At 49.2% G+C, this 18760-nt stretch overlaps 1 protein-coding gene and 1 long non-coding RNA gene across 4 annotated transcripts in view; one reads left to right on the plus strand and one right to left on the minus strand.

Moving 5' to 3' along the window:
- Positions 1-4783: 4783 nt before the first annotated feature.
- On the minus strand, positions 4784-17830 carry LOC108348619 (uncharacterized). 2 transcript variants are annotated; one of them, XR_015641431.1, is made up of 5 exons: positions 17752-17830; positions 7606-7696; positions 6101-6221; positions 5119-5253; positions 4784-4910 (listed from the first exon to the last, which is right to left on the minus strand). It is a non-coding gene; the product is annotated as an uncharacterized LOC108348619 (long non-coding RNA). The 2 variants fall into 2 exon arrangements; XR_015641430.1 differs by lacking the exon at positions 17752-17830 and having other exon boundaries at positions 7606-7906.
- The window catches only part of Klhl3 (kelch-like family member 3), a 120585-nt gene continuing 109561 nt past the window's right edge, over positions 7737-18760 (plus strand). Inside the window, exon 1 of one of the 2 annotated variants that reach the window (XM_087591298.1) lies at positions 7737-8219. Coding sequence is in view for 1 of the 2 variants with exons in the window: in NM_001419643.1 (NP_001406572.1) it covers positions 8206-8219 (14 nt within the window). In the remaining variant the exon portion in view is untranslated. 2 annotated transcript variants of the gene reach the window in all.

Raw genomic sequence — 18760 nt, forward strand, 5'->3', positions numbered from 1 at the left:
GTGTGTGTGTGTGTGTGTGTGTGTGTGTGTGTGGTATGGGTGTATGTGTGAGAGTGTGTGTGAGTGTATGTGTGTGTGAGAGAGTGTGGGCGGTGTGCATGTGTGTGTGTGTGTGTGTGTGTGAGGTGTGTATGTGTGCGTGGTGTGTGTTTGTGTGGTGTGTATGTTTTGTACGGTATGTGTGTGGGTTGGGGATTTAGCTCAGTGGTAGAGCGCTTGCCTAGGAAGCACAAGGCCCTGGGTTCGGTCCCCAGCTCCGAAAAAAAGAACCAAAAAAAAAAAAAAAACAAAAACGGTATGTGTGTGGTGTATATGTATGTCTGTGTGTGTGTGTATGTAGTGTATATGTGTATGTGTGTGGTGTGTGAGTGTGTGTGTAGCCTGTGTATGTGTGTGAGTGTGTATGGTATGTGTTTGTGGTGTGAGTGTGTGTGAGTATGTGTATGTATGTGTTGTGGTGTATATGTGTGCATGTGTGTGTGTGTTGTATATGTGTGTGTGTGAGTATGTATGCAAGTGGTGTATATGTGTGTGTGTGTGTGTGTGAGTGTGTGGTGTGTGTATGTGTGTGTGTGTGTGTGTGTGTGTGCTGGGAAAAACAGATTGTGGTTGAGAGCTTGGGGCGGGTTCAGGGGAGATCTCCTCCCCTCCAGACGCTCTCTCTGGTCTTGATCCAATGCTTGTGCTCTCACGGCTGAAACTGCCAATGCTGGCTTCACCAAGCAGCGGGAAGCATCAAGCAGGGGCCGGGAACTACAGCGCGGGTTCAGATTCTGTTTCTGTGATGTCATTTGTAACACCTTAACCCAAGGAGAAAGCTCAAAGGAGAGCAAACTTTGCCTAAAGGTGATCATCATATCCAAAACCTGGAAACCAGAACTCCATTGCAACCTGAGGGAAACACTCGCTAGGTTTTGCTCTACCCTGAGGGGAAATACCAACCCAGTGTCCAACAACAAGCAAATGTAGGAATGAAATCGGCATTGCCAACGGTAAGGGAGAAATTCTGCTCGTGTGTGTCCCAACATGAAAGTAAGGTTAGCTGAGGGACAGAGGCAGGTGAAGACAGCACAGGCTTTACTGATTGATCTTGCGCTTTGCGTGGAATACCCTAGAGGAGAACGCGGCTGAGTCTGAGGTAGCGCTTCACGGGAAGGGTGGGCCATACGGCCGTCTGCTTAATCCCCAGAACAGTTAAATAGGTAGGAAAAAATGCCAGCTAGCTGGCTCTACGGGGGAAGGGCAAGTGGAGGGAATGAGGAAAGCGTTCTGCACGCGCAAAACAGCGGTGGGTGTGTCCAGTGCCGCGGAATTGCACATTTTTTTTTTTTTTTGGTTCTTTTTTTCGGAGCTGGGGACCGAACCCAGGGCTTTGCGCTTCCTAGGTAAGCGCTCTACCACTGAGCTAAATCCCCAGCCCCGACATTTTTTTAAATTAACTAATTTATTCTATATAAGCACACCGTAGCTGTCTTCAGACACATCAGAAGAGGGCATCAGATCCCTTTACAAATGGTTGTGAGCCACCATGTGGTTGCTGGGAATTGAACTCAGGACCTCTGGAAGAGCAGACAGTGCTCTTAACCACTGAGCCATCTCTCCAGCCCAGAATTGTACATTTTTAAATAGTTAAAATTATGAATTTTATTTTTTTAAATATAAAATGAATGCCATACACACATAAATGCATTAAGATTATATCTTTTTTTTTTTTTTTGGTTCTTTTTTTCGGAGCTGGGGACCGAACCCAGGGCCTTGCGCTTCCTAGGCAAGCGCTCTACCACTGAGCTAAATCCCCAACCCCAGATTATATCTTAAAGTCACACATGTAAGTTATGGGATGCTGAGATGACCCAGTCGCAGGTACAATGATAAATGCCCTGATTGTTTTTGAGATAGCGCCTCACTGCATAGATCTGGCTGACCTGGGAAACTCTATCTAGACTAGGCTAGCGTAAAGCTCACAGAGAGCCTAGTACCCCTGCTTCCCGAGTTAGTGGGATTAGAAACATGTGCCACAAGGCCTGAACGAAGCGTGTTTGGTTTTGTTTTTTTTCTTTTCCCCCTTGAAAAATGCCCCTTTTGAAAATGTCACAGACCCAGTGTTCTGGAGGTGGGAGCAGGAACGTCACGAGTTAGAGAGTAGCCTGGGCTACATGTGGAGATCTGCTGTAAAGAAACAAGACTGGGGTCTGGAGAGTTGGCTCAGCAGTAGAGAACACATACTGCTCTTGTAGAGGACCAGAGTTTCCCAGCACCACACCGTGGCTCAGCTCCAGAGGACCTGATGCCCTCTCCTACCTCTGTGGCCAGAACATATCTGCATTCACATCCCCACGTATACATACACGTGAGTCATTGAAATGCTAAGAAAAGACTAATAAGCTTTTTGCTGCTGCCATTCATTTTTGTTTTTGCTTTCTTCCTCGACAGGATTTCTTTGTGTAACAGAGCCCTGGGTGTCTTGGACTCTCCCTGTAGACCAGGCTGGCCTTGAACTCATAGAGACCCGTCTGCCTCTGCCTCCTGAGTGCTGGAATTAAAGGCCTGTGCTACCACGGCTGACCTTTCTCTTTTTTAAAGATTTAATTTTTATGTATATAGGGATTTGCCTGTGTGCGTGTCTGTGCATCTGTGTGTGCAGTAGGGGCCAGAAGAGGGCACTGGATCCTCTGGAACTGCAGTTAAAGACATTGAACGGGGAATTGGAACGCTGGTCCTCTGCGAGAGCAGCCAACACCCTTAGCCACCAAGGCATTAGACTAACAACAACAAAACCACGCCACAGATTTAATAAGATCTAAACCTTTTGCTTCCACCTTCCCCAAACTGAACATTGTCTTCTGCCGATTTCTGAGAGGCTCTCAGTTATTCTTGAGCCTCTCAGTGATCACCATTCTGTGTGGAATCCTTTGAGCCAGCCTGTAAACTCTTGGGCTTTCTAGGTGTGCCAAGTTTACAGGAGTTTACTCCATAGCCACCTGCTGTAGCTCACCACAGAGCCTGAGTCTTGGCTGAGTTAAAAGCACTCTATCACCCGCTCACAGCAGGGCTTGAATCCTGGCCCCCACCACACATGCTGTACAAGCAGTCACCCGCTGAACTCCAATAGCCCCAGGCTTACCTTTACTTGTTTTTTTGAGACTAAGTGCTTACTAAGTAATCCAGGTTGGTCTAGAACTCAGTGGTTCAGGCAGGACTCAAATGTGCATTTAATCTTTCTATGCAAAACAACTAGTTTTTTCTTTGGGTCAAGAGAAGAACTGAAAGGCGAGGTGAGAGAGAAGATTGATATTGAATTAATGCTCCTTCTGGAATCTGAATGAAGCCGGTTTTCTTCTTTTTGGGAGAAGTGGTTTCACTTTTGTTATGAGAGATACGCAGGCTTACCAGCAGGGGGCACCAGCTGTGGGCTGCAACTTTGGGAAAGAGCTTTTGGAACCCCCCCCACCCCCCAAGGCTAAAAAGTGTCCTGCGCTGTCCTCGGTCTGGCTTTGCTTTGACCCTTGGGGTCCGATGGTTTCCTCACTGGCGAGGCCTGGCTGGTGACCAGAGGTCCTTCCAAACCCCGAGGAGGTGTTCGGAAGCTTTGGATGCCAGCTCTATATGACGTTAGGGGGTTCCTAAACCAGAAGCGAGGTGGAAAGTGTATGGGGTCTGGCAGCCGAGGGTGTGGTTTCCACGCTCAGCTTGCTTGGCTCTCGAGAAAGTTCCTTTCTATCAGCGCCTTGATTAGCTCACCCCAGAAGTAGAGGCGTGGTAGGAAATCATGAGCTCCGAGGTTGTGCGAGCCTAAGTTAAAACGTGAGCTTTGATGCTTACCCTCTGTCAGGGTCTTGGTCAAATTATTGACCTCAGAACCTCATTGTCTCTCACGTCTGCGTCCTCAGAGCTGAGGTTCTCAACCTTCCTAACGCCGCCACCCTCTCATACAGCTTCCTCATGTTATGGCGTCCCTCCCCCCATGAAATGATCATGTTATGCATCATAATGTAAATATTTGACGCGTAGGGTGTCTGATATGGGATCCTTAAAGGGGTCACGACCCCCAGGTTGAGAACCACAGCCTCAGCGGCTGTAAAGATAAACAAATCACCGGAGTGAAGCAGTGACCACATCTGGCTCTGACCGGAGAAGGAACTGGAGCCATCGTGATCACTCAGATGCTAACTGGAGTCAAAGGAGATGTGGGCACCGCACAGGTGTAACACAGACTTCAGGAAAAATGGTGCTTGGGAAGGCTGCTCCAGGACCTCTGTCCTCAGAACAGAAGGGGGAAGCGAGGCACGGGCCCCTCTGGATTAGGTACAGATCGGTCTGCCTTTTGACCATTTGGGGTCCTAGGTTCTTTCTCAGTTTCTGCCCACTTCCCTGGGGGAATTTAAAGCAGCTAGAGTCCACTCTGCAAGGGGTCCAGAATCCAGTGGGAAATTTTGGTATGGAGATGAGGGTGGGGAGTACTTTAGCTCCGGTCTTGTCTGGTACTTGCTGACCTGTTGGCAGTGCTTCACCCCCATCTTTAAACCTAGGACTCTCGGAGGTAGATGTTAACCTATTTACATAGAAGGGAGAAATGATGTCCTGTTTCTGATAAGCACCCCTGCACCCCTGTGAGGATCTTGAAGTCTATTCGGTCGTCTCGTCTAGCCGTGTGTTCCAGTCACCCCTGGGGCTCATTAAAATTCCTCCTCCGAGGTAGAGCCCTACCACCCATTATTCTTTCTTGTAATATATACATTACGTAGAATTTCCACTTCTAGCTGTATAGTTTTTAAAACAATAGTTTCCTTTTCAAAGGCTTTATTTTTAATTATCTGTGTGTGCATGGGTAGGTATTTCCGTATGTGCATGGTGGAGTGTAGGTCCCTGGAGCTGGAGTCATAGGTGGTTGTGGCCACATGACATGGGCACTAGAAACCAAATTCAGGTCCTTAGCAAGAACAATGCATGCTTTTAACCACAGAGTCATCTCTCTGGCACCCCAAACCATGAAGATGAGGAACATTCTCTCCCTCTTGCTTTTCCCCTCTCCCCCGAGACAGGGTCTCTCCGTATAGCCCCAGCCATTCTGGAACATGCTCTGTAGACCAGGCTGGCCTCAAACTCACAGAGACCTACCTGCCTGTGCCTCCCGAGTGCTTTGGATGTTCTGATGTTTAAACAGCTAGGTGGATGGCTCAGATATAAAGTGTGATGGGACATGGTGCTGGGTTATGGTGCCTGCAGACACGAGAAAGCAACTCATCGGAGACTCTGAGGGAAAATCCAGAAAGGAAGGAAAAGGGCAGTTATGGGAAGGTACCATGGTCCTTCTCAAGCCAATTGAGAGCTGGAGGATTCTGAATAAAGTTGTCGTAGATGACTGGATGATTTACTCTGGGGTGGAGATCTGGGTTCACCAGGCGGGCTTGACTAACTGCAGGTCACCCAAAGCATCGGGAGTAACCTGGGTAGTGGGTGGTGGGTGGTGGGTGGTGGGTGGTGGGTGGTGGGTGGTGGGTGGTGGGTGGTGGGTGGTGGGTGGTGGGTGGTGGGTAGTGGGCTTGACATAAATTCAGGACAGGTTAAGGATGGGGGCTTTTCCTCCAGGCTGGTACCACTTTGATCCTTTTGATTCCCTCTGCTAGAACTCCAAGCAGCCCTTCTAAATCTGAAGTACAGTCAGGAGCACTGGCCTATAGGGAACAGGTCAGACTGTGGCCCACAGAATGCTTGGGTAACAGGAGATGTAAAATGTAGCAGAGACCAGAAAAATATCCCACAGGCATAGAGAAGGGCCCTTGGCTCTGCTACCCTTAGTTCTGGTGGGCGGTTTTCCCCGATGACCGTCTCCATTCTACCTCATGGATAACGGGTGACAGGAAGAGCATCTGTGATCTGACACACACCAGGGTGATGCCGATTTGCACGGCCAAGGTAGGTTGCAAGGAAACCACCTGGAGCTTCATGTTGGCTCTCACCATTTGTTTTGAAGCATGAGCATACTCAGTTCCTAAGGACCTCTTTCTCAGATTTTTCTTCTCCCCTTTCCCGTACGGCGAACACTCGAATGAGGGCAGGCACAAAGGGAAGTCGGTCTGACATCCCTCCTGTGACTCACCCAGCCGCCTGCCTATCCTAGTGACCCGCCTGCACTCTGGCACGGATTCTGGGATTCCACTTCCTTATTTGTGATGCTCAGCCCTCCTGTGGTCCCTGTGACTGCTGTCCAGAGGAAATATCTGGAACAGAACCACGAAGCTGATTAGAGGAGGAAGGGAAGTAAATGGTGGGAGAAAAAGACAGGAGGGGTTTGGTTTGCGAACAAGCGGAGACCCAGGGCTGCTGGGTGTGAGCAGTGACTCTTGTGCTCTTCGCAGCCCGAGGGAGAACGACTCTGGGTCGTGGTCCAGCTGAGAGGACACTGGTGTGTCTGGGGAGACTCACACCTCAGCTGGTTTGAGCCTAGAACGTTACGTCAAGTCCAAGTTATTAGCGCCCGTAGCTTCGATACCTGCGTTCCTTTGCTTGACGACTTGGGCTCTGCGCAGCGCTGAAGAAACTTAGCAGGCCCACGCTGAACGAGTAGCACGGAGCGAGCGTCTTTTCCTACTTACACAGGCGTCATCTGCACCCTCCTAAAGTTCCCACTTACATGAGCACCCAGGAAAGCAGCACCGCTAAGCAGATGATTGGGGAGCACCGAGAAGAAAAGGGGGACCCTTTCAGCTTGTGTAGAGCTCACAATTATTGGAGTTGAGACTCTAGGGAGTGTCTTGCGAATGAAGGACTGAGCATGAGGTCATAGGACACCCAGCGGAAGGCCACTCAGTCAGTGCTGCTCTGGGCCTCCAAAGATGCCCGTCCAAAGATGTGGGGTGTGCTGACAGGTGAGGAGTCCTAGAGCAGGCATGGGCGCTCATGTCTGGCTTTTTCTGTACTGTCAGGGAAGCTTCTGAGTCAGTTTTCACCACTAACTGACCCAATTATCTCCAAGCCCTGGTTCTAGAGGATACACACTTAGCTTCCTGCTTTCCACGAGATTGTTTTTTTAGCCTAAGAAACAAGGCATGCACAAAGCACACTCCTCAGGACATTTAGTTAGGGGGAGATGAACAGTAAGGGTAAGACCCTTTGAAGTTTATGTTGGGGGGGCACCTGTTGTCACGAGTCTGATTTGGGGAGGGCTTTAGAAGACTTACTGCCCTTTCTTAAAGTCTCAAGGATCGGGGTTAGAGGAGCCACTCCAGGTAGGGCCAACATCTAGAGGTTACAGGTTAGCTGGAGAGGGGGGCTCAGCCTGTCTAAGGTTCAGCATGGCAGGCTTTAGAAAGCGATTCTGTTGCGGTGGTCTTTCAGTGTGGCCCAGGGCGACAGCCAGGCAGTGTTCTTGTGGTGATCACTGCCGTGGTCTTTGGCATTTTGTAATACTGGGGGTTTGTTTCCGATGCACCTCCCCGCCCCCTCTGCACAGAACGCATCTGGCTCCGGCCCCCATGTCTAATTCTCCTTACTCATTTCAGTTCTGTGACACCCACCCACCCCAGCCCACTTGTCTTAATGTCACATCTCAGAACTACCGTGGGCTCGGGGAGGGGGAAATCAGGCAGCGCTGGTGTTACTCACGAGTGAATTTCCCCAGGTGGGTAAACTCCATGGCAGGCCACAGAGGGGCCTCCTCATTCCAGCAATCTGGCCAGGCCCACAGACTCACAGCCTAGGAGGAGGAGAGAAGGAGGGGTCAGCTTTTCTCCGGTAGTGAGGATCCGGCTGATCCGTTGTAGTGCAGCAGAGGAGGCCGGAGACTGTGGGGTGGGCTAGTCGCTGAGGCTGGGGATGCCTGAGCAGATGTGGAAGCAGCTGGAAAGGTGGCACAGCCCTTGGGTTGCCGCCGCCGCCGAGGCTTTGGCTGTTCCTAGGAGACAGAGGAGAAGCCAGTCTGCGGGGGAGGGGAAGCGAGTGGGTTGCTGCTTTTAGCAGCTGAAAGGGTTGCAGGGAGCTCTGGGTAAGACATTTTCTAGCACCGTCGCTTCTGCGGTAGAAGCCTGCCGCGAGTAAGTCAGAGGAAGGAGGATTGGGAGGGAAGGAGCTCTCAGTTGCAGCCATGCCGAATCACGGTCGCTGATCAGGGTCCCTCACGGGGCTGCTGGGAGAACCCAGAGAGCAGCGCCAGTTCCCGGGTGCATGCACAGTTTGGTGGCTACTAACCCTGCCGGGCCTCCCACAATGGAGGGCGAAAGGTACGTATGTGTAAGTGTGTTGAGTGCAGTATGCATGTGTAAGCAAACACGAGCTTAAGGTGTAACCACCGACATTTGTTTGCATCAGCTAAGCAGGCTTGCGGATCCTGGCAACTGCAGAATCCCAAAGCAGAGTGGGGACAGACAAGTCTCTTTGGTAAACCTCTTCCAGGGCTCAATGCTCCAGAGACCCGGCTCCTACCAAGGAAAGTCTGGGTTTGCTGGGCAGTGGAGCACACGGAAAGAAGGAACTTCCTGGCCTGTGTTGGGAATAGTCCCGTCTTGTTCCCCAAAGTGTCTGTCTGTGGTGGTGGGGATTTAATGGTATTGCAGGGCTGGCCTCTGAGAGGGAACTTGCCTGGTTCACACCTAAGTGGTTGACTCTTCAAGAACCATGCCGGGTCTGTTACGTGTGTGCTCCTGGACACTGGCTTCTGTGCTGGTGTGGGTAAAGGAAGAACACGGTCAGACGGCATTTGCTCACAACCGGTTTCGTCTGTGTCAAAAAGTTTGAGAGATGCTGCAAGGTCTGTGTCTTACAGGCACCCTTGTTTCTCCCATCACGAAATAGGAACCAACTGAAGGCATTTCAGTCGAGCAGGAGTAGCCGGCCAGGGTTTGTCTCCTGGCAAGCAGGAGCACAGACAGTTTTCATTTATCTGAGGAGCTGATCTTCCCATTGTGAAGGCGCTCAGTGCAGGGCCAAGTTTGGCAGACTACAGAGCAGAAGTCTCTCTGTGCTACCACCTCCTCATCCTCGGGTTGGCGCTGGGGACGGGCTTTACCACGGCTTTACCACGGCTTTACTGTTTTACTGGAGGAGAGAGGATCACAGGGAGAGGCCAGTTCGGCTGTTCCTCTGAGTTGCGAGTTGCTGGTTACATCGGAACAGGCTCCACTAAACCCGTGCCATTGCAGTTGGAGAGTACTTTGACAAATGTGCACAGCTTGTCCCGAGTCGGGGCCCCTGTGAGAACAGGTGTGGCTCATTTCACTCTCCAGTCTGAAAAAGCCTTAGAGACCAGTACTTCGTGATAGTCCCAGTCACAGGAAGAGTCTAGGACGGTGGTTCTCAACCTTCCTAACGATGAGACCGTTTAATACAGTTCCTCATGTTGTGGTGACGCCCCCACCCCTCAACCATCGAATTATTTTCATTACGTCATAGCTACAATTTTGCTACTGTTAGGCATCTGTGTTTTCTGATGGTCTTAGGTGACCCCTGTGAGAGGGTCGTTTGACCCCTGCAAAGGGTCGTGACCCATTGTGCTAGGACTTTTTAGACTATAATTCTTGCAGTCTCTTTCTAGGCTCTCTTCCAACAGGAGCCCCCTGAACAACAGGGCATCCTGAGGCCTTGGGGCAGAGGTGGACAGTGTCCTTGCCCTCTCCCAATGGCCTGATAGATGGCAGTGGGAAGGAGTGAGGAAAGGAGTGTAAGGTTCTGGACCGTGTCCGCTCGCGTGACCCTCAGCATATCTAGGCTGAGAGGCTGGCCCGAGGCTGCTGCCATCTCAGCTTTCGGGGGGCAGCGGTCACATCCACAGTCCATCGTTCCTCTTCTGAAGAGCTCCTCACCGGTCTGTGAGGGGAGCTCATGTCTGTGGCTTCTGAGTACACATTTGCTTCTAGTAGAGGTGAGAATTTCCGACATTCACCAGGCCTCCCAGGTCCTTACTTTTTGGTCCCTGTTCTAGGGACAGCTTACAAACCAACCAAACAAGACGCCCCCCATTTGTCTCCTGTCTCTTGTCCCAACGCGCGCCGCTCCACCCACCAAGAGTTACTCTGCCGTCACACTCGCACGCCTTCTCTCCCACCGCAAATCCTCCGATCTTGGAGTTCTTTCCGCTCATTTCTTCCCGTTTTGGTTTTGGGGGAAAAACGCAGCTCTTTAAAAACTCCGCATTGATATTCTTACATTAAAAACTTCTTTTTTGGAGGACTGGGTGGAGATGCTGAGGTAGGGTCTCTCCATGTAGCCCTGGCTGCCCTGGGACTCATTCTGTAGATCAAGTTGGCCTGGAACTCACGGATCTGCCTACCTCTGCCACCAGAGTGCAGGGATCAAAGGCCCGTGCCACCCCACCTGGCTAAACCTCTTGTCTGTGTTTTAGACCTGAATGCTAGGCCCAGCAGGTCTTTTAGTGTTTCCGTTTTGTGTGACTTACAGGTCCTCAAACTTAGAGATATGTCCTCATAGAAGGATGGTGGCATATACTTTTCAGTATTCCTCACTGACTACTCCATGGCTCTGCCAACAGCAGGTGCTGGGTAGTAATTGTTCAGTTAACTAGTAACGTAAGCCAGTGTTACTTCTTTGAGAGTTCCTTACAGTGTATTTTGGTCATATTCATTTTCCCTTCCTCAGGTACTCCCAGACCCATTCCTACCTTCTTAACCCATCCAGCTCGCTCGCTCGCTCGCTCTCTCTCTCTCTCTCTCTCTCTCTCTCTCTCTCTTCCCCCAGTTTGTGTTACCCAGTTACTATTGGTGTGAGGCCTGCCCTGGAGTGTGGACAGTATACCAGCTATCAAACCCCCTGTCTCCTGCCACCTATCAGATGCTAGTATCTCTCCAGTTGGGGGTGGACTTTGTGGTTCCTCTGGCTCCCCCGTTGGGATTTTTGTCTGTCTTGGGCTCACATCGATCTCGTGCATGCCGTCACGATTGCCATGAGCTCATGTGTGCAGCTGCCTTCTCATCTGGGAAAATGGTTTCCTTGAACCCTTCCACCAGCTCTGCTCTTCCACCCCTCACACTCTCTCCATGGAGATGCCTGAGCTCTGGGAGGAGAGGCTGTGACACAGACACCCCGTTCTCTCTTGTTCTCTGGATCTCAGCCTTAGCTGGTGACTTTCGTGAGCAGCTCTAACTAAAGAGGTGAGAGATGTAGACCTTGGGCAGCCTTGGCTCCCTGGACAGCCTTGGTTACCAAGCTGGCTATCTCAGCCTCATTTGAAACCTTTGGGATGAAGGAAGAGACGGACGTAGCTTTGGTTTATAAGTTTCCTGGAAACCAAGGCTGAAAGCCCAGTGATTGGCTCGGGTCACGAGTCCGACCTCCAGGGACTAGAGGAGTTCCTGCATCTCGTGCTTGCTCCACACCGAACCGGCTGGAACATAATTGGGTCTATTTTTAAGCATTAAGGCATTTCAGCCAAGAGGTTTCTATGAATTATTTTTCCTCGCTACGAGGGTACCAGAGTACTTTTTACCTTGAAAGCGTGGGCTTCAGAGGAACAGACTTAGTAAAGCGGAGTGCTTCCCAAGCCAAATGACCTTGTGTGTACTGTATCTTCACTGAACTTTTTTTTTTTTTTAATGTGCAAAGGGAACAGCAACACTATTCTTTGTGAGGTCAGTGCGAAGGTGAAATGAGGCAGTGTGTATGTGGTACCTAGTATTTCTTTTTCTGGCTTGGATGGTGGCTGATGTTATTCCTGGACACCCTGCTTCTGTGCTGTGCCCTGAGGGGCTAACGAAGTCTTAGGATCTTCCTGTGTCAGTTATCCAAAGCAGACTGTGTGGGTCTGTCATATTCGGACAGTGTAGGAAAAATGTACCCAAGTTATCTCTGCACAGTGAGGTGCCTCACGAGACTTCACGCCTCTCGTATTTATTATTATTATCATTATCATCATTATTATTGCTGTTGTTGTTGATAACTCACAGGACTTCATATCTCTTATATTTATTTTTTTTTAAAAAGACTATTTTATGTATATGACTACACCATCACTGTCTTCAGAAACACCAGAAGAGGGCATCAGATCCCATTACAGATGGTTGTGAGCCACCATGTGGTTGCTGGGAATTGAACTCAGGACCTCTGGAAGAGCAGTCCGTTCTCTTAACCACTGAGCCATCTCTCCAGCCCCTCTTATATTTATTATTATTGTTGTTGCTTTGTTTTTCCAGACAGGGCTTTCCTTCCTCTGAGTAACAGCCCTGGCTGTCCTGGAACTCACTCTGTACACCAGGCTGGTACACCAGGCTGGCCTCAAACTCAGAGCTCCACCTGCTCCTGAGTGTCGGGATTAAAGGTGTGCACCACCATGTCTGGCGATTTTTTATTTTATTATTATTATTATTATTATTATTATTATTATTATTGATTTATTTGTTATGTATACAGTGTTCTGCCTGTATATATACCTGCAGGCCAGAAGAGGGCACCAGATCCTATTACAGATGGTTGTGAGTCACCATGCGGTTGCTGGGAATTGAACTCTGAACCTCTGGAAGAACAGTCTGTGCTCTTAACCACTGGCCATCAGTGAGCTGGGTGCTCCTTGCTCGGGCTAAGACCCTGACAAGAGCTGCAGAGTTGTGCCTCCTCCAACACCTTCCCAAGCTCTCTAGCTCTCTGCTGGTCTTCTAGATTTAGATCAGAAGATCTCCAGTCTTCTGATGCTAAATTTTCCTCCATGGGGACGTCACCAAGGCTTCAGGAGTGAAGAAAAGTGATTTCGGGGCTCCAGCTCTTCTTGATTCATTCTCTCCCCTCCTCTCTGTCACCCCCTTAGTCCCCCTCTCTCAAACCCTGAAGATGACAGTTGCCTTGCTATTGGCATTTTATTTCAGATTTGGAAATCAACCTTGTGGAGGGATTAAAATAAATTTTCCACTTGCAAGGTAAATCCAGTTCCTAGTGACAGAAAGTGAAATGGTTGCCAGCGGGGTACAAAACAAGGGAGTAGGGACTGGCTCACAGGTGTGGGATTTCAAATCGGGAAGATACATTGTGGCTATGGAGAGTGGTGTCGGTTAGGCACCAAAGAAATGGACCTCATGATAAAAATTATAAATTTTGTGGGGTATGCCACACACACAGACAATCCAGGCAAAGATACACAGTGACACACACACACACACACACACACACACACACACACACACGGAGGCATGCACGCATGCATGGTGCCATTTAGGTCTAGACAGGCAGTAGTTGCAGAGAAAAGCATCTTTTGGAAGAGTTGTCATCAAAAAGAGACACTGGCTGTTTCCTTTACCTTAGATTGCATGCCTTTCATCCCAGAAAGGGTAGGAGGGCTCCCATTTAAGAAGGCTTTCAGGACAACTCTGCTGTGACCACCTAAGAGCTGTCCTCAAAGGATAGGTGTTCTCAGCTGGCTCTCATGGCTGGGAGCCTGCACCAAGCTCCAAGGAGCTGCTGTGGTGAAGGTACTTGTTGTGTGTTTGCCCTTGATCTGAGAACAGCAGCGAGGCAAACACTGAGGAGGAAGCTGGAGTTGCTTCCCTAAATGCTGACTTTTGCACCAACAGGTAAAATGTCAGTGAGACCCAGCACAGGGCATGTGTCCAGCAACATAACATTGTTTTTTATTTCGATTCCTGCTGGCAGTCACTTAGCCCTTTCCCAGGCCCTGAAAGTCACTAGTAGACTCTTGTGAAGAAAGTTTTGGGCTCCCATACCTCCTGAAAGAGCTCATCATTACAGTGGTGACAGCAGAAACCAAATTTCCCATTCTGGATTTTTTTTTTTTTAAATCTTTTTTTTTTTTTTTTTTTTGGTTCTTTTTTTTCGGAGCTGGGGACCGAACCCAGGGCCTTGCGCTTCCTAGGTAAGCGCTCTACCACTGAGCTAAATCCCCAGCCCCGGATTTTTTTTTTTTAAAGAGGACTAGCCTCTTCTCCTTTTTTATTTAAAGATTTATTTATTTATTTATTTATTTATTTATTTATTTATTTATTTCATGTATGTGGGTACACTGTTGCTGTCTTCAGACACACCAGAAGAGGGAATTGAATCCCATTACAGATGGTTGTGAGTCACCATGTGGTTGCTGGGAACTGAACTCAGGACCTCTGGAAGAGCAGTCAGTGCTGAGCCCTCTCTCCAGCCCTTGGATTTTTTTTTTTTTTTTTTTTTTTAAGAATAAGGTCTTGAACTTTTTTTTTTTCTTTAATTGTGAAAAGGGAACACAGTCAGCAAAAGGGGCCTTTTCACTTCACACCCAGATTTGGCTTCTTAGGGTTTGTTATGTTTTAGATTGTTAAGGCCAGTTCAGGCAAGAACACTTTTCTGTGTGTGTTCCAAATCACCTGCTTTATTTGATGACATCCCTGCTATGGGAATGACCTATTTTTTTTTTTTTAAGTTTCTAGATGATCCCTAAAAGTAGGTTAAATTGAACAGACCGGTGACAAACCATGTAAAAAGTAGTTTGAGGATGCTTTGTTCTAAGAGTTTTTTTTTTTTTCCTTTCTTCTGTTGTTGTTATGTAAGTCCAGTGACTCTTCGGATGGAATAGGTAACTTTCTATGATTTGTGAAGATCCTAGTGGAGAGGTCACTTTTGGCTTTTTTGGAAAGTCAGTTTGGCCAAGTGACGGTTTTGCTGAAGCAGACACAGGTGACAGGATGTTTTTGCTGAAGGAGACGTGTGAAAGGACGCTTGATGCTCAGAGGAATAGAAATTTGACCCCACAGACAGTGGATGACACTGGATGGTCCTGGTAGACCTTGCCATTCCTTACTGGCCGTTGTTTGTCGTGACTTCATAGAAAGAAACGCATCAAAAACTTAAGTCCATGTTGTGGAGGTTTCTTGCTGCTTCTGCCGACGTAGGCGGATTCGCAGAGTGGTGTCAGCTGATACAGACTCACGTGGGGTTTTGCTATGACAGACTCACGTGGGGTTTTGCTGGGGCAAGACCCGTGGGAGGACACGTGATATTTGGAGGGAGCATAAATAGGACTCAACGGACAGTGACATCGCTTACATGGCAAGCGTTGTCGGTCTTGCGTCTTCGCTGATCTTCACTTTGTTGAGAGAGGGATGGCATAGAACTTCTGGTGTCTCTTCTGGTCCTGGTCGCTCCTGCTGACTCAGCGGAGGCCTGGCTGCTTCTGCCGGGTCATGTTTACTCTCCTGACAATTGAAGATTAAAATGGCCCCGAGAACCTCCCCCATATCCTAATAACCTTTTTTCTCCACTACCTCTGGTGGGTGGCAGGCTAGAAAGGAGGTTAAAACATTAGAAATCCCCTTTCAAAAATAAGTTTTAAGGAATCTAAGCCCATGCCTAGGCTGACGTTCCCTTTTGAAAAGAAAGACTTGTTGGATTTTATTGTGTGTGTATGAATATTCGCTTGCACGTAGCTTGTGTATCAAGTGGATCCCTGTTGCCCTTGGAGGACAGGAGAGAGCATCACATCCCCCCCAGGAACTGGCGTTATAGAGGTTGGAAGCCCCCATGTAGGTGCTGGGAACTGAACCTGGGTCCTCTGTAAGAGCAACCAGTGCTCTTAACCATCGAGCCATCTCTCCAGCTCCCTGCTTTCCTTTTAACTCATGAATGCACACCGTGGCCTCTGTCATAGTGGCACACACAGTGAGTTCAATTCTCTCATCCAAGCCTAATGGAACCCTTTGGAAGCTTGGCCTCCCAGAAGTCACAGCGCGGGAGTGTGTCTCTCTTCTCATCCAGTTCTGTTTGTGTGAACTCAAGGGCTTTATACCTTTCTGGAACTTGTTCCCAGTTTTAAGGGAAGTCATGAATTAAGCCTTCAGGAAGGTGATTCAGTAACATCCTCTCTTGAAGTTGGTCATGGAGGAGGGCGTAGTAGACATGGCGGCAACTAGTAACCGCTTACCTGAGCCGTGACTGGCTCACGTGAAGGGCTTTCAAGCTCAGAGAAATTAGCAGGGCTTTCTGGACAATTTCACCTCAACGGCAGAGCTTCCGAAAGCCTTGACTCTGGTGACTAGATATATTCAAGTGCCAACTTCTTCATCACCCAAGAGGGAGACATCTAAGGTTGGTGGTTTCTGTCTTTAGGCTTGGGATATTTCCTGGATTTGTAGTTTGTCAAAGGTCTCACGGGTTCAGAAATCAGACATTTTTACTTTATTTTATTAAGCCTGTGTGTGTTTTGCCTGTCTGTATGTCTGTTCACAAAGGTGTTTGGTACCCTCAAAGACCAGATGAGGGTGTTAGATCTCTTGGTTGTGAGCTGTCAGGTGGATCTGGGAATTGAACCTGGGTCCTTGCCAGAGCTCTTAAGGGCACTCTCTTTATTTTGAAAAATTTGATCTTGTTAGTGTCCCAGATTTAGAGAAGCAGAATCTCGCTGATGACCTCATGAGAACCTGACGTACAATGGGCAGCATGTCTGCCATGAACCTGTCGTGAAACAGGCAGGGCATTACTGACAGTGGCCACTGTTTTCATTCATTCTCTCTGAAGGGGACCCCGTGTGAGATACCGGAGGCCAACTTGGTCCAAAGACTGTAATGAGTTGCAGGTTCTGACCAAGGCTTAACCAAAGGACATTGTCTGATGATTAAACCACGTTCTTTTTCTCCTCGATGTGAAACCAGAGGGACCTACGGGTGACTTCTAGTTTCTGGGCTTTTCTTCCCAAAGGACGTTTACTTTTTTGAGAGAATTCAATGAGTGTGGTGTGGTCTTGCTGGGGACGTCTTTAGTGTCTCATGCCTACCTTGAATATAACGTTTGGCAGCATGGGATGAGGTCTGGTGTTGAACTGATTGCCTCTGAGCTGTGTCCTGAGAGACTCGTGGAGGAGAATCATTAGTGTCTGAGCTGTGGCTGTCTTGCTTGGGCTCCTTATCCCCTGTGGGTTCCTCCACACCGGCCATGTTCTGGAGGTCCTTGCTCTCTAGGACCCTAAACTCCTTGGAGACCCTCTCTCTCTCTCCATGAGCCCCCTGCCGTTCCTTTTGCCTCGTTGTCTGGAGTTTTCCCACATGGGAACCTGAGGACTCTCAGGTAAGCAGTGATCTGTCTTTCTTTCCTCTTTCCTGGGTGCCAGCCTTTTCTTTCCCACAATCCTCCTGCTTTCCCATCAGGGGAAAGAAGTAAATGGAAGGAGAGAGACCCATGCTTAGTTTTAGAGAGGGGAAGCGAGGAAGCACACAGCTGTCGATAGTTTTAGCCCACACACCTTCAATTTATTCAAGGCTCACTGCTGAGCGCCTGTGCCATGCTAGACATTAGGACCACGGAGCTAAGCGGCCATCTTGGGTCTCAAGGAGGAGTCTTACTTCACAAAGCCGCTTGTTCAGGAAGTTTGCCACTCAGTCATTCAACTTGGCTATTGTTGCGGTAAAAATAAAAAAAAATGGATCAGCTGCTGGCTGCCTGTACCTGCACGCTCCCACTCCCGCGCGGATCCGCTGGAGCTGCGCGCCCCGGCTGTCTCTCTGCCAGCCGCTTTGATACACTGTCCCCTTGGCGGGTGGTTACCACACCTGACACACACATTGTGTTCTGAGGGCCGTTCTAGCGTGGCACCATGCCATGCTAGTTCCAGGCGTTCTATAGGCTAGCACGGCTTCCAGAACCGAGACAGGGTGTCTCTCTGCCCGCTGGGAACTTTGCTCGCATCCCCTGTAGCCCGGTAGAATCAAAGCTTTAGAAACTTGTAGTTTAGCAATTAGATTTATACGTTAAATTCTCAATCTACAATACATCCGCAGAATAAATTCACTGCCAATTAATAAAGATGGAAACCGCCCACCTCGACAAGATGAAACTGACCTAGACCACCTGGATCGGAATCCTTCTCCTCCTGTCTCCATCTTCCTTTCCTTGCTCCTCCTCCTCCTCTCTCCTTCCTAGACTTTTCCCCGCCTACCCTTCCTTCTCATCCAATGATAGGCTTCGCCTTCTCCTGGACCCGCCTTGCTGCATAATGACATCATCCTACGGGCTACTATGAAAATTTAATAACGTAAATAAATTATATGAAGGCGTTCAGCGCTTCCAGCTCTCCCGTTTACTCTCATCTAGGCCCTTGAATTGGTCTGTCGTCTCTCACAGGAAGTGGCTGTTCACCCGTGCAATAGCGGGAAATCTCCTGGACGGATGATTTATACTACGGGAAATAACAACCGTGATAAATCAGAGTGCCTTCCCCTCGTCCGGCTGAGACACCGACCAGCACACACTGCGTGGGGAAGACAGACAGGAAGAGCTGTTCAGAGGACAGCTGGTCAGGCTGCCTGGTAGGGAAGGCCCCTAGCTGGTCACAGGACGATCTGCGACTGAGCTGGACTGAGGAGAGCCGAGGTGGCAATCGATGCGTGCTTTAGGCCGACACACCTCACCAAGCCAAAGACGACCAGGCATTTAGGTTGAGGCAAATATGATAGTTATACAGTAATGAGTCTTCAGGGCAGTGGCAGGATGGTGAAAGGCCATGATTGCTCTCTGAGGTTCATTCTGAACCCCGAGAGGAATGAGGAGGAGGCCTCGTGACCATTGCTGCCACGGTGAAGGAGCTGGTGGTGAGAACCCAGGCAACAGACGAGGTGGAAGGGAGGTAGCAGAGATGACAGAGGACACATGTGTGCATTAAACAAGCCATGAAGGACGACAGCTCAGGTTCTGACCGGGATAAATGTACTCCTATTGGTTGTGTCATGGGAGGCAGAGAATCCAGAGAGAAATCCCAGCCTGGGAGAGGGCCATTTGGGATATGTGTGGGTTCGCTTACATAACAGTAGGGGAGAAGACAAGATGGGCTGTGGCCTGTGGGATTTAGAGA

Source organism: Rattus norvegicus, chromosome 17, assembly GCF_021556685.1.
Source record: "Rattus norvegicus strain SHRSP/BbbUtx chromosome 17, alternate assembly SHRSP_T2T, whole genome shotgun sequence".
Lineage (NCBI taxonomy): Eukaryota > Metazoa > Chordata > Mammalia > Rodentia > Muridae > Rattus > Rattus norvegicus.